The sequence below is a fragment of the Diachasma alloeum genome, unplaced genomic scaffold (assembly GCF_001412515.2).
Source record: "Diachasma alloeum isolate Michigan unplaced genomic scaffold, Dall2.0 Dall_scaffold_00203, whole genome shotgun sequence".
NCBI lineage: Eukaryota > Metazoa > Arthropoda > Insecta > Hymenoptera > Braconidae > Diachasma > Diachasma alloeum.
The window spans coordinates 2099444-2115245 of record NW_021680368.1 but is presented as its reverse complement, the minus strand read 5'-3'; the positions used below and the strand labels follow the sequence as shown (position 1 = coordinate 2115245).

General features: G+C 34.3%; 2 protein-coding genes across 2 annotated transcripts; one reads left to right on the top strand and one right to left on the bottom strand.

Annotated features, from left to right (window-relative positions):
• Positions 1-1080: 1080 nt before the first annotated feature.
• Positions 1081-10924, bottom strand: LOC107036071. Its single transcript, XM_015253804.1, has 4 exons — positions 10880-10924; positions 2568-2634; positions 2122-2257; positions 1081-1589 (listed from the first exon to the last, which is right to left on the bottom strand). The coding sequence occupies exons 2-4, from the start codon at positions 2618-2620 to the stop codon at positions 1410-1412; spliced, it is 369 nt and encodes a 122-aa protein (XP_015109290.1). The 5' UTR covers positions 2621-2634; positions 10880-10924; the 3' UTR covers positions 1081-1409.
• Positions 7220-15682, top strand: LOC107036070 (E3 ubiquitin-protein ligase AMFR). The gene is made up of 4 exons (XM_015253803.1): positions 7220-7421; positions 9527-9781; positions 12646-13060; positions 14403-15682. Exons 2-4 carry the CDS (start codon positions 9532-9534, stop codon positions 14896-14898), a joined length of 1161 nt encoding a protein of 386 aa, XP_015109289.1. The 5' UTR covers positions 7220-7421; positions 9527-9531; the 3' UTR covers positions 14899-15682.
• The last annotated feature ends 120 nt before the right edge of the window (positions 15683-15802 follow it).

The window sequence follows — 15802 nt, the reverse complement described above, 5'->3', positions numbered from 1 at the left end:
CCCCCCCCCTCCCTCTAGCATCATTTGCTTCTCTTTTCCACTGATTTCAAGAAAAGCCATCTGACATTTCCCCCTAGAATCACTATCTTTCCATCCATATTGAATACTTAATCAAAACTAAAGCAATTCTCATATTTAATTAATTGTTGAATTATTGGAATAATCATTGAATTTTTCGAATTAAATCCAATTTCTAACATAAAAGAGGTAAAAGTATAAACCTATCGTCGTCCAATAAATGTATTTTTTAATCATTTTAGCTTCTCTTTTTAATATTACGATTAAATTACGAAAGATATTTTTTTTTGAGAGGGAAATGTCAGAAGGCTTCCCTCACATTTCTCCCTAGAATTGCTCGCCTTCCATTCTCATTAAATACTTCATAAAAACCAAATCAGTCAATTTTCATATTTAATTAATTGTTTAATTATTCGAATATCTGTTGAATTTCTCGAATTAAATCCTATCTCTAACATAAAAAAAGGGAAAATATGAACCTAGCGCCGTCCAATAAATTTATTTTTTAATAATTTTCTCTTCTCTTTTTAATATAACAATTAAAAAACAATCCTCTCGACGCTTCAACTTCTCCGGGCATGACAATACACGATCTCCGGAAGAAATATCGAAAGATATTTTTTGTAGAGAGGGAAATGTCAGAAAGCTTTCTTTGTAGATGAAGAAAAATCTTCTGAAATTTCTCCCTAAAATGACTCGCCTTCCATTTATATTAATTACTTCATCAAAACCAAACGAGTCAATTATCATATTCCATTAATTATTATTGAATTATCTCAATAACACACAATTTCAGGAAAAACTTCCCGTAAATAATTTCATCTGAAATTTCGCCCTAAAACCATCCATTTAAAGAAAGAAATCACAACGGACATTGAATATGAAGAAGAACCGGAAGTGGTGAAGCTAATCATCGAAGAAGAAATCTTCAGCACCGACACAAGCACGAAATACGACACACAGAGGGCGACAGAGTCCCATCAACTAAATTTCCAAAGCAATTATCCCAGAAGGTAAATGAATTAAAATTCAAAAAACTGCATTTTTGCCTCATAAATATATTATTCCTCACATTTTCAACCGTCGACATCAAGACGATCCTTGCGACATAAAAACATCAAATACATAATTAGAAAGTAGAAAAATAAATAAATAATCGCTCTAGACATTGAAAATTTTGACATAAACGTATAAAAATTAACAAGTTAATGGACTTGAAGAATCAGCGAAGACGTTTTAGCATGTCCTCGGAATACTGAATATATAATACGGTCTCCTAGGGCCTGGGAATGGCTGAAGTATCTTTTAAATCACAAAGAAGCTATTTGAGATCGTCTTCCTTCCCTGGGATGTTCGCTAGTCGTTTTTCCCCGTTGATGATTGTCATTAGATTAAACCATTGTGAATTGACGACTTCTCTGGAGATTTCGGTAGCGAGTTTCCCGGGGGAGGCACGTTGGCGTTAAATCCGAGCATTTGAGATTATCGGTGCTGCAGCCGAAGCATCTCTCGCACAAGCAGTACATTCCGTCGCCGCAGGTGCCTCGGGCACCACAATGCTCATCTGGGCCCTGAAATGAGGAGTTTAAAGTTCAAGGGAGGCGTTAAAATGTGATACGTCATATGACGTCACATGATCCAATTTTTTAAAATGATTTTTACGATTTTTATGATTTCTTTGATTTTTATAATTTTTATGATTTTTATGATTGTTATTATTGTTATGATTTTTATGATTTTCATGATTTTTATGATTTTTTATGATTTTTATGATTTTTATGATTTTTATGATTTTTATGATTTTTATGATTTATATGATTTTTGTGATTTTTATGATTTTTGTGATTTTTATGATTTTAATGACTTTTATGATTTTTGTGATTTATATGATTTTTGTGATTTTTATGATTTTTATGATTTTTGTGATTTTTATGATTTTTATGATTTTTATGATTTTTATGATTTATATGATTTTTGTGATTTTTATGATTTTTATGATTTTTGCAACGACCGCGGAGATATTTAAAAAAATCTCGAAATGATATTTTTCTGTTCATAAAAAGATCAGTGAAGAAATGGGAAATCTCAATTTCATTGAATTACTTTTCGACACTCGAGAACTCCGCAAAACGGTGAGTAAGCCACTCCGTATTCACAAGCCTCGCATTCATCCCCACAAGGACGACATCCAGCTCTTTCCACGTCACGAATCCTCAGGGCGGGATGACACAAGACACCACTGTAACAAAAACAGTTGGATAATTCCTCTAGTTTATTAAAGATTGCTCTTAATTTACTTTTATCACCTGGTTTTGTGTCTTGATAAAAAATCCAATCGTTAATGATTCAATTGTATTGACAATCATTTAACGAAAAACGTAGAATCGGCTAAAACCTAACATAAATTGAATGGAAATCCGATAGAATTTCCTATTTCATTCGCTAGGGTTTTCTGAGAATTATTTTCATGCGTGATATTGCACTCGAAAAAAAATTAAACCATAAATTTTGGCGATGGAAATACCTCTACTTGCAGGCAAAATACTCACGTTGGTAGAATGGCGAGAAACGCAACCATGCTGATTGCCTGGATGGTCAGCATCTCGTCCGGTGTGCCTGTGAAAATCCAGACAAACTTTCGTAAATTCCTTAAAAGTCGAGATAAGGCTCATGACTGCGGCAGACACGCCCGTCTCTCTACGTAGAAATGATTTCCCTCATTAAAGAATGACATCAAATGGTCTCATTAAATTGTCTAATGGGATCACGAACAACTTTAATGGTGCCAACACTCGTTCTATCCGCAATCTTGTCATGTGATTCCAAGAGAAATTTCAATTGTCATTTTAAGTCGTAATTTTAAGTGAGAATTTTCAGGCGCTGAAACTCGATTTTATGTGTATAAAAACAAAGAATTAGGGGAATAAATGATTCCTTATTTGTTTGTTTTCCCTGTAGACGCTTTTTATTATTTTTCAAAAAATGTATAATAACATTTTTTGTAGAATAACAATTAACAATTATTTTTTCTTCAATTTGACCTCTAAGTAGCCAATTTTGGTTTTCTAAAAACCAAAAGTTATTTTTAAATTAATAACGTACATCTGTTTAATTTTGGAAGAGCTAATTTTTTCTCCCAGTGTATCAGTTTTTAATTAATGTCACTACTTTTTAACGGATGAAACCTTTTAACATCAATTATACGTTTCACTTTTCACTAAAATATTCTGTGAGAACTAGCAATCATCATTCTCTTTGGTTTACACTGAGGGAAATAAATAGTTCTACCGCAAAATTGTGTTCCACTGAAGAGATCGTTTTGTGTTCCACGTGGAAGATACAGTTTTTCGGAAGAGCGAATTGTTTCTCCCCGTGTATCAATTTTAAATCACACTGTTGGAAATTGATTGAAATTTCATGCACGGAGAGAAATATTCAATAAAAATTAGTGTAAAATGTGGTTGTAGGAAATTTTACGGAACTGTCACAGAATTTTTCCAGAGCGTTCCGTAATTTTTATCTGAATCTCCTGTGAAAAATTACGATACCGTCACTTAAATTTTCTGACTCGATTCCGTAATCGATGAGCGAACTGTGAGTTCCGTAATTTTTACTGAACATTTCTCTCCGTGTGGAAGATGTTATAGTAAATTTCATGAGAGTGACATTAAATTGGATTTAGAGAGAAAATGGTTATGAAATTTCAAGTTTTAGGTGAAATTCACGGATATTCATGAGTTTTCAGTGGGAGTGAAATGGAAATTTCACAACTTGATTGAATTTTCAGTGGAACATGCATATTCAGAAACAAAATTACATGAATTTTCATTTTTTTTTCCTGAATTTTCACGGAATAATTGAACTGAAAATCAATAGAATATTTATTTTTCGACGAGAAAATTCCCTGAAATTTCAATGGAACTTGAACAAGATAAAAATTTCCGGAATTTGGCACGGAGAATTCGGACAGAAATTGTTAACAGAGTGTCATTATTTATCAACAGATGAACCCCCTTAACATCAATTACATCTTTCACATTTCACTAAAATATTCTGCAATAATTATCAATCATTGTTCTCATCCGTTTATCGAAGCGACCACAATATTTGGCGGTTCTCGAATAACCACTCCTCGATAACCACGTAAAATCATCGTTATGCCATAATCCCCGCGATAACAAAATGAAAACAACAAAAAACGAATGCACTGTCACTCTTTCCTCATTCTATTTAAATTGAATCTAAAGTTAAACTTTGGATTTGTTGATTTCCTGATTCCAACAGTGTTTACGTTATTTCCTAATGCATGTGGAAGTGACATCGATGCCGCGTGGCTGCACAGCGACGAAAGTCCCCATGGGGGGTTATCAGCAATCGGAGAGAATGGAGTCACTATTATTTACTGTATGATTTCACTTACAATGGGAAGTTTTCGGCTCTTTTGAAATCCTTTCGAGGAAATACAACACTAGTGTTGACTCGCCCAACTGTTTTGCACGCGAATTCTTGAGGATTTTATCCATAAGATGATTTATGTTCTGTTCGTCAAGGCTTTGACTCTAGATTTTTCACTGGACTTCGGTTATTTTCAATTATTTCCATTTTTTTGATAAATTACACTTAAAAACAACTATTGGTTACTTTTATCTTCGCACGTGAAAAAAAATGGCAGAAATGTGTGTTTTCATTGGAAATCTACGGAACATGACTTTTGATTAATAGTTTTATGGATTTTTACTGGAAATTTCACTCATTATGTTCAATTTTTTTGTTGAAATTGCACTTTACGAAATTTATTGTTCAAAATTTTCATCGTTGCACAGAAAAAATGTTGGAAATGTTTACATTTTCATTGTAAATCTACATAACATGTTTTTTAATCACTGGCTCGATGCACTTATACTAGAAATTTTACTAAATAGCAGTTGTTTTTAGTAAATTTGAATTTTTTTGCGCTTTACCATTATTATTATTTTTTAATTCAACTAAAAAGTCTACTGTTTAAATATATGATCGATAAAAAATTGAAGAATTGTCCAAATTTTTCATGGAAACACTAAATTATCACATTTTAAAAGGAAAAACTTGGGAATAAAATTGAAAAAATAAATTAAAATAAGTTAAAAGATGAAAATGTGAAGGAATTTCAGAGACGACACGACAAATTGACGCGTGCAAGGGGCAGTCTGCGACCGCAGTGTCAAGGAAGCACTCATTCAGGGGTAAACATTGGCCCCCACTCCGATTATCTTTTCACCAGAAGTGAAAAAGGTTTAATGAGGTTTTACCCCCCTCTTCTTAATGACGAGACAGAAAGAGGGATTGAGACTAGACGTCGGTCTGGATATGTGCAACCTTTCACTCTTGACTCTCTCGTGAGGCGCCTTTATCGCAACTCACGAAATCTTTAAATACGAAATTTCGAAATTCCACGGAATTATCTTAATTTATTTTCCCCAAATTTAATTTTTTAATAAGTCCGCCGTTAACCGTGGGGGAGTTATCTTCACGGATGCTGATGTGGAGGCGCAATAAATATTTCGATTGCAAGTGGAAAAATTACTGATCAACTTCGACCCCAATTTGTGGGTTTAATCATGTAAAAAATTGTTGCATTGATTGTTCAAAAAATTATTGAAAATTATAAAGTCATGATTTTTTCGTAAAAATGACAATTGGGAATTGAAATTAATATTTCTTAAAAAATAAAAAAATTGATTGTTTATAAATTCAAATGATCGTAATTAATATCTTTAGCAAATGGTCTTGAGAGTAAAAAAAAATACTGAAATGCGGAGAAAATTTTGTGTCGTAAATTCTCAGCGATGGAATAATCTGAAAGATGTCCTAAAAAAATTATTCCTTCTGTAGAAACCAGGTGAAGCGAGTTGAGGGTGATCTGAAGATGATAAACAATTTTTAAAAATGTTGAAAAACACGAGGTGGAGGCGCCGCCATGTCGAAATGCCTTGCAGCGGCGGGAGGGGGGATCAAAGCAAGATGGCGGCACTACCTGGCAGCCACCTCGTACTTTGGCACACGTCTTAAAATTATTTATCCTTTCTAGATCAACTTCAAGTCATTTAGTCGAGTTTCTAGAAAAAGAACATTTTTTTAACAGTATTTTTTTACTCCCGAGGACGCTTAATTAGAAATTAAATAAATCGTTTACTTGGTTCTAATGGAGGATTCATTTGGAATCGATGAAAAATTTATTTTCCATAATAAATATATTTTTAAAAATTTGTTAATTTAATAAAAGTATGATAGAAATATTAATTAAATGAATATCCGATTTTTCTGCAATGAAAAAATGAAAAAATGGCAAACAAAGAGTTTTATTTTAATGTAAAATTCTTGAATCACGAGGAATTTTTCTAATTTAAGGCCAATTTTCCCGATATCAAAAATAAATGAGAGCAAATGAAGATGGAGCAAATTAAAAAATTGAATAAATCATTAATTTGATTTTAATAAACTATTCAGTTAGAAGAATAATTACATGAATAATTTATTTTCCATAATTAACACATTTTTGAAAACCTCTTAAGTGCATAAAAACACTGATAAAAATATTGATGAAATGAATAGACGAATTTTACACATAAAAAACTGTAAAAATTTCAAATAAAGAGTTAAATTTAAATCAAGAATTCTTAAATCACGACGATTTTTTCTAATTTAAGAACGATTTCCCCTCGCGATATCAAAAATAAAAAAGTACAAATGAAGATAGGCCGATGAACTCTCTCAAAGAGGAAATAGAGGCCATCGCGAATTGCTTGAGCTCCGGTTTATGGCAGTTTTACACGGCCACCACGTGTGCCGGACCCTATCATGTGATTAACTCGGCGAAAAAAATGCTTTTACGAGTCAGTACAAAGCCCCTCCATTATGCCCCATTAATAACCACCCACAATCGTGTGAATTAATCGCCGGCAGCGCCTACAATTCAATGATGAATAATAGTTGGATGAAAACATGAATGAAAAGCCGGATGAGACGAAATAGAAAAACGTATTCACGACCACGGGACCAATGATCGCGTGGCCGGAAAAACGCATAGCGAATATTCACGATTCGCTCACAGTCGCAAATAAGACAGAGCGAATGAACATCCGTGTGGATTTAATAATAGATTTCGGGCATTTTGCGTGGTTTACTCTTCACCCCTTCGTGTTGTTTCGTCCGCGGTCTTCCACGTAGCGTCAGTTTTCGTCTGGTTGTTGAGTTAATCGCAATTATAATCTCACGAGAGTGGTAGTTACCTCCAGGGAGTGATTGAGTGAATAAAAACTGATAAACTCCCTCGAAAAATCTAAAAATCCAACTAATTTATTGAAGTGAATATTAATTCCTCGTTTTTTTTTTCGATAGAATCATTCGTGGTGACAAGGAAGCTGGTGAGTATCTTTGATCATTAATTGTAGTCGGTAATTCATCGATTAATTAATATAATTAAATTATTCTGAGAGAGTAACAATTGATGGGAATAATTAATGAAAAAGGAATTATGGAATTTTTCTTTTGATAATGTGATGTCAATTTTCATTCAGCTGTTAAATGCAATTACAATTTTAATTAGTGAAGTCAATTAATGAAGGATAATATCTATAAGTTCAGGGGGTGACTAGAAAACTAGTCAATGAAAGTGAACATTAATTTCTCTTTTTTTCTTATTCGATAGAATCATTCGTGGATGCAAGAAATCTAGTGAGTTATCTTTAATCATTAATGATAGTTGGTAATTAATTAATTTTTTTTCATCGAGTTGTTGTCAATTAGTGAAGTTAATTAATTAATTATAATTTCTATAAGTTCATAGAGTGAATCAAAACTGCTAAACTCCCTCAAAAAATATAAAAATTAAACTAGTTCATTGAAGTGAACACTAATCCTAGTAATTAGTCAATTAATTGATGAATTAATGGAATTAAATTCTGGGAAAACGACACTTGACGAAAAAATACTGAAGAAATAAATTTTTTTCATCTCATGAAGTGATAAATTTTTCCATTCATCACTGAGTGAATTGTTTTGCCCGAAAATTCATGATATATTTCACCAAAATGTGTCACTGAATGACTCACATGTTATTACCGCTATCATTATTTCGAAGACAACATGTTTTCTTTGAAAAATTAATCAGAAACTCCCGAGAAATGGCGATTGCACGCAAATAAATAAAACTCTAAAAATAGAAATTAAAACTGTTGAAAACATGTGTAAAAGGCGAATTGCACTAGTGCAATTTCGAAAAATCATGTCAACAGTCGCTATTTACGATGCGAAAGCCAAGAGCTACAGTTCAACGCTTCTGTACTGGTGGATACACTATTAACAACGCGGCTACAATTTTGAAGATTAAAGCAACAATGTCAATGCCAGAAGAGAAAGGAAAGAGAAAAATTCAGAAATGCATGTGGGAAATTTAAAAAAAGGAGACAGATCAGTTTCTGGGCGGATGCACCGACCCCAAATGCCTCATTCATTCCACTGACGTTGTTTACCTATTCGTTGTGTGGGTAAATGCACGACTTAAGCCACGAGACGATAAAAATATCGCAGATACTGTGGATATAGAGAATTCGGAGACAAAATTAAAACGCGAAATGACTCGGAATTTTTTGAATTTCGGTTGAGAGAATTGGAAGAAGGGAATGAGTTGATTTTGTGTTGGGAGATTTCTGAGGAATTTTCGATCAATTTTTTTTGTAGAGAAAGTTAAAAGCTAGAAGAAGTTTTTTGGATTCAGAAATATTCACAAAAATAAGGATCGAATTTAGAACCTCATGAATAATTCACTTCAAAGGATATTTCGATGATATTTTGCGGAGAATTATTATTTCTTTAAACATTCCATTCTCAAAAATTAATAATTGTAATTGTTTGAGTTTTTAAAAGCTTCATACTTCGTTGGAATGCTATCAATGAAAAAAAATTTACGATTTCGGAAGAATAATTTTTAGGGTGAGAAATTGATTGTTGAATTTTTTTTCTTGAGAGTTTAAAATGAAGAATCACATTAAGATCTTTAAAGTATAAGTGATAAAATCAAAATCGCGAATGACTAAATTTTATAGAAAAACGTAACGAAGTCACTAGACAATTCTATTGGACTTATGTTGAATTTTATAATGGTTTTAGCCGATTTGATTGAATAGTTCTATAGAATTCTATAGAAAAAATCAATAGAATTGATTTTTTAAAATTCAATTCATTCTATTGCGATATTTTCTATAGAATTTTCTCATCAAGAAAAGCAAGCGATAAAACTTTAAAAAATCGAGTCGAGGAAATTCTATAAACAATATCTCAATAGAATAAGTTGAATAAAAAAATCTATTGACATTTTCTACAGAATTCTATAGAATATGTCAATAAAATTGGTCAAACACTAATAGAAAATTCAATAGAAATCCAATAGAATTGTCCAGCGAATTCGCTATGTTTTTCCATTAAATTTTTTCCTCCTCAAATTTTTATTGAGCCATTAATTAATTTCCAGACATAATGGGGATGATAACCCGAGTGCGAGGAAGAGTCCGAGCAAATTCGCTGACAGTTGACAAAGAGAAAACAGCGCAGAGTGTCTGTCTATTATCAGCAGTACTACTACTCCCCTACTGCCCACGAGGGCCACTCCCGCTTCTTCCGCCACCGGCTCCGGCTCTCTACTCGGTCCTAGTGCTACCGGTTGTCTTCAGTGCCAACTACAGATATCCCGTGTCGAGTTTGAAGACACTCGTGGGGACGTCCGGAGGTAATATCGAATTATTGGCGACGGAAAGTTCTCAATTAAGTGTCTAAACTCGTCTACACAACTCCATTTTTAGGGCGAGATTACTCGCATAACTAGTTATTCTAGGAGAAAACGGCAGAGGAACTTTTTGTAGGGAATTTCCTCAGCTACAAAAATGATTTATGACATTTTTTTCTATGATGAATAGTTATCAAGATAATTTAATAATCGCAAAAAAACATGAATTCCACTTTTTACCACGTCACTACAGAATCAATTCGACGATTTACGTTTCTATTTTGATTTTGATTTTTCTTCCCAGTTGATGAGACTTTTGAAAATCAATATGTGAATTAAATTCCATCAATTTATTAACCAACAATTAAAGAAAAATTTGGTCTCATCTGTTGAATTTTCACACTACAATAAATGATTTCCCCATGTTCTAATTCATATGCTCACTGAATAAGATTTTAATCATAATTACAATTTAATTCCTTCTAGAACACACTTTAGAGTGTGATTTTCTGGAATTCAATGTTTGTCGATAGTCTGGTAAAAGTCCGCGCCCACACTGTTATCAATTTTTAGTTAGTTTACACGGTAATTCAATTAGTCTGTTGTTTATCTCATCAATATAATTCCGCGCTTAGAATATTGTCATCTCGTGTTTTCAGCACCAAATTAAAAATTAAAACTTCATTTCAAATATTGAGTCACAGCTTCTTTTTATTCACCTCAGAAATTTTGTCTTTGGATATTAATACTATTTGTTCAAAGTGAAAAAATCGATCATCATTTTCACTATATTGCATTCAGATTCTCCTATCCTTAACGTCAAAAATGTGAGATAATCTCATAATTGTAGCTATTAATTCTAATCAACTTCTAAATTCACTAACGTTTTTATTCTAAAACATTAGTGAACGCAATATTAAGAAAGTAGAATTATTCTATTTTCCTCTGACTAAATGATTTGGACAATTATGATTCGTTTATTCATGTTTCATAGAATGGCATTCAAATTTGAACGATTACAAAGCTTCTGAACAAATTCATTCTGAATGAATTTAAGTCGTTTGAATAATTATAATAAACACAGAAAAATGAATGATTTACCTCGGTTGATCCTGAAGATTGAGCTTCAAGGATGGAGCCTGTTCACCAAGTGCTTTCGCTCCCCAACCATCCGCCTGTTTTATACTCCTGACTGGCCTCCTATCCTGCTAAAAAAAAATTTCTCCTTTCCACTCATTTGATCTGATCTGTCCTCTCGTCCATCTCCCATCGACGTCCATTAATATGCTAATGTTCTCCCCCAATCATCCCCGATATGTTCGGCATCAGGCGAAAATGATAGGCAATCCATCGCCGCATCTATATTATTCTAATTAACGTCTGTGATGTGAGGGGTAAAAAAATGAATAGGAGCAGAAGGTGAAATTCACCATTTTCAACGGTAATATCATTTGAAGCGTAAAAGCCCTCGGTTAAACGGTGGTTGAACGATCTCAAATTATCGCTTCGCGTTACATTGTGAGATGAAGTGGTGATTCTGGTGTTATTATACCGCCGACTTTCGATACTTGAGTCTGTAATTTTACCACTTCGTTCAATAGCTCAGGATAAAATCCATGAACATCACGCGCGGAGAAATTTTTTCATTTTTTTTCATTTGATTATTTTTCTATTTGTTTAAGACCGATTTTATTCAGGAATTCCGCAGTTTTTCGGCAAATTTTTTTAATAGATAATGTCCAATGAAAAGTATCCTGTATTGAAAAATATATATTATTTTAAATTATTTAAATAAATAATAATAGTCGTAGTAGTGAATGGTAATTAGCGATTTTCTTCATGAGTAGATAACTGAAGATAACTGCGAAATGCAATGGGTTTGTCTCTTGATTTTGACGATTAAGTCAATTTTTTGCGTCCGACTGTTTAAGTTTTGGATTTTTTGTGTTATATCGACCCAGTATCATCCACAAAGTTCAAAAATGCGATTTTTAGACTTCGTCCAAGATTTTTTTTCAACTGTTCACTATTGAATGAATGGAAGTAATTTTCATGGTCAAATGTAGGTATTGTTGAGCCCCATCAATCGCCATTAATTAAAATTTAATTCATCGATTAGTTTTTTCAATTTTCGAATTTTTTCGTAAATCGGTTGTCCCACGATAACAAAAAAAATGTTTTAGATTCATTGAATGATGGCTTAAAAAATTTATTTCGATGTACTTTTGACCGAGTTCGAAGATGAAGGCGATAGCAATAATCGTTATTTTGATTTATTTGAAAATTTGCAAAAATTTTGTATTTCCTGAAAATCAGAAGTCCGGGGATATCTTTGAATATCATGCTTCAAATGAATTCAATCATATCTTAGAATGTTTGTTTTAATGCCATTAAGTCGAAGTTGAAAGATGATTATGATAGCTACATTGTTTGATTTGATTTTTATGATGATTGTTGAAAATTTCGAAGTTTTGATGGATTTCCCTAAAAGTGAGCTTTCTGATATTTTCTTCAAATGTGATGTTTCAAATTCATTCAAGTATGTGTAAATAAAATTTTTCTATTAACATTTTATCGAAGCGCTGAGGGGAGAGATAGAGCCGTAAAAATGGCAATCGGTTGTATAGAAGAACGGGATAATAAAAATAATGATGATGATAACATTCGACTGAGTTGAAAATCTGACAAAATTAGTTGAAAAGAAATCTTATTCAATTTAATAAAATGAAATAAACAATGCACTATACACGATAGAAGAAAATTATGTGCAAAATAACCATTCGGAAGTACATTGCTAATTTATTAGCGAACATAACTATACTATACGCAACACAAGAGCAATTTCCCACTAGTTTAATTATCTCCAGCTGTTGCCAAGAGAGCATGGAGACCCCTGAGCACCTTCCTGAGACGCCTGTACGGACCGATCGACCGAGCTGAGAACCTCTTCTTGAAGATGAAGAATATTTCCCTGATGGTCAATCAGCTAGTGTTCCTGGTGCTCGCCGACAAAGTATTGGTGCCTCCCCAGCAGAGGATGACGTGTCTGTACAGTCTGATGTTTTATAATGTCATCGCTTACTGCGTGGGATACATAAAAGAGCTAGTAGAAAAGGAAGACTGGTCCCCTTATGTCACCCTCACCGAGAGATCGAGGATCAAACATTTAGCCATGTCTGCCACGAAGATTGTGCTTGAGTGGACCAAGGCTGTTACTTTCGCTGTTACTGTGACATTCATGCTATTGGTGTTTGGATTGGAACAGGGGTTGCAGAATTACAAGTAAATAAGACGATAGCAATATGAAATATTTGGCGAAATAACTACTTAGGACAATTCAGATTTTCTTCTTTCAATTGTGGGTCAAATGGTTTTGTGGGTCAAACGGGTCGTGAAGACGTGTTGGGTTGAGGGTCAACTGACTCGTTTTAACAATTTGACCCTTATATTTGATCCCCAAGGCCATTTGACCCTCAATTTCGAAGGTCCATAAAGGGTCGTTCGACCCTTACGACCGTTTAACAGTCCTCAACTCCACACGTCCTTGAGGGTCATTTGACCCTCAACTGCCAAGTTACTTAAAGATCATTTGATCCTCAACTTAAAAAACCCTCGAGGGTCGTTTGACCCTCAACACCATTTAACCTTCACTCCAAACATTCTAAAGGGTCGTTTGACCCCTAGACCATTCGGTCCTTAACTTCAAATGTTCGGAAGTTTCGTCTGACCCTCAACTTCAAGTGTCCTTAAGGGTCTTTTGACTCTTACGACTGTTTGACCTTCCCTTCCGAATGTCTTAAAAGGGTCACTTGACCCTTACGACCATTTGGCCCTCAATTCCACACGTCCTTAAAGGTCGCTTGACCTTCAAAATCATTTTACCTTCAACCCCAAAACTTCCTAAGGGTCGTTTGACCCCCCAGACCATGTGACCCTCCTCTCCAAGTGTCCTTAAAGGTCGTTTGAGGGTCCTTCAAACGGTCTTAAGGGTGGTTTGACCCTCAACTCCAAGTGCCTTTAAGGGTCGTTTGACCCTTACGACCGTTTGACCCTTCTAAACGTTCTTAAAGATCGTTTGATCCTCAAAACCATTTTACTCTTCAACTTCAAGTCTTCTTACGGGTCGTTTGACCCTCCAGATGCTGAATTCCAAATGTCAAGAAGGTTCATTTGACCCCCAAAACCATTTGACCCGCATCATCAAGTATTTTTAAGGGTCATTTGAGGGTCCTTCAAACTCTCTTGAGGGTGGTTTGACCCTTAATTTCGAATGCCCTTAAAGGCCGTTTGACACTTACAACTATTTGACCCTTAATTCCAAATGTCCTAACGATTCATTTGACCCTCTTCAAGTGTTCTGAAGGGTCGTTTGACCGTCCCAAACATTTGATCCGTAATTTCCAACATTTTTAAGGGTCCTCTGACCCTCAAAACCATTTTACCTTCAACTCCAAGCCTTCCAAAGAGTCATTTGACCCTAAAAAATATTCAACCCTCAACTTCGAAGGTCTTCAAGGGGTTTTTTGACCCTTAAGGGCTGTTTGACCTTTAAACCCTTCCAAAGACATTAACCAAATTATCCTAATCGGCTCCTTCAATAATCCTAATCGCTTTTTCGTTGCAGACCATCGACGTCGTACACCATCATCACCTGGGCCTACTACTCAGCAACCGAGAAAGTCTTCGTCGACATGTTCCCAGCAATCCTCAATTTCCTCCAACTGGAGGCCCTCGAGAACCTCGAAGCCCTCTACGCCCCGGTCATCCTCCGATCCTTCACCATCTCCATGTCCTCTCTATTCACCCTGATCCTCCTGCCGACGGCCACCTGGAGATTTCTCCTCGTCGCCACCTACCTGAACGTCTTCCTCAGGACGAAGGAGCTAGTGAAAAATTCGGGAGCTGCCCTCTGGGCCGAGAGACAGATCCTCAATAAGTATCGAAAGGCAACACTCGAGGAGATCGAAAAATTCGACGACGTGTGCGCTGTCTGCCTCTTCACCATGGTCAAGGCACGAGTCACCCCCTGCCATCATCTATTCCACGCCGATTGCTTGAGACAGTGCCTCAAGACCAGCGACAAATGCCCCATGTGCAAGAGGGAGTTGAAATTCGATTGATTAATTATTTGGGGTTTATTCTCTTCATTGTTACGCTTTTGGAGGGGCGAGGGGCTTTCGACGACAGCGAGGGAGATTTTTGTACTTTGATACTGACACAAGGGATATTTTTGTTAGATCATTTTTCTTGTAGATTTTTCATCAAGGTATTTCGTTCGAAAAAGAATGACACACACAAACAAATTTTATGGAATAACAGCGAATTCGAGGGAATTTCTACGGGACTTCTAGTGGAAATTCTGTTAGTTTGTGGTTAATTGTATTGAAGAATTCCCCGGTTTCACTTTGCGTTATTTTATAGAAAATTTCTAGTTGAAAATATCAGTGGAATTTCAGGTTCTACACAAATTTTTCTAATAAAACATTTTCCATAGGAATTCGTCGACATGAATTCTCCACGATTTTTGCAGTTTATTTTTCTTCTTTCATTAATAAAATAAAATGAAAAAAAATGGAAATTTAGAGACGAGGAATTCCTATAGAAAATAATTTATTATCTGTATAGAATAACTATTATATTATTATACTGACTTATTTTATTGTTTTCTTTCCAATTTTTCTTTGCGGTTAGATTAAATTAAATTTATTGGATTCTATTCCCATTGTAGTATACAAATTGTGGGAATAGTTTTTCTCATTTTCAAATGAAGATATTTATGATAAATAATAAAGAGGGTATTGATACTTTTTGTTAGGATGATGATCGATTCGCAAGAAAATAAAAATTTCGATTTTTCAATGTCTCTGGAAAGTTTTAAAATTGATATACTTTTTCAATTAATGGAAGAATACCCATCAATTCAAGTTCTATCCGCACATTTTGATAGAATACATAAAAAAAATAGCAAAGAATAAAAATCGGAGATGAAAAATTTGATCGGATTACTATAATGTAATAATTTGT

Bases quoted from the DNA above. Each gene is read 5' to 3' on its own strand.
- LOC107036071 (XM_015253804.1), bottom strand. From the start codon at position 2,620: ATGCTGACCATCCAGGCAATCAGCATGGTTGCGTTTCTCGCCATTCTA. The intron at 2,258-2,567 runs GTGAGTATTTTG...TTTTTGTTACAG, and splicing joins TTTCTCGCCATTCTACCAAC to TGGTGTCTTGTGTCATCCCG. The intron at 1,590-2,121 runs GTAATTCAATGA...TCCTCATTTCAG, and splicing joins GAGTTCTCGAGTGTCGAAAA to GGCCCAGATGAGCATTGTGG.
- LOC107036070 (XM_015253803.1), top strand. From the start codon at position 9,532: ATGGGGATGATAACCCGAGTGCGAGGAAGAGTCCGAGCAAATTCGCTG. The intron at 9,782-12,645 runs GTAATATCGAAT...AATTATCTCCAG, and splicing joins ACTCGTGGGGACGTCCGGAG to CTGTTGCCAAGAGAGCATGG. The intron at 13,061-14,402 runs GTAAATAAGACG...TTTTCGTTGCAG, and splicing joins CAGGGGTTGCAGAATTACAA to ACCATCGACGTCGTACACCA.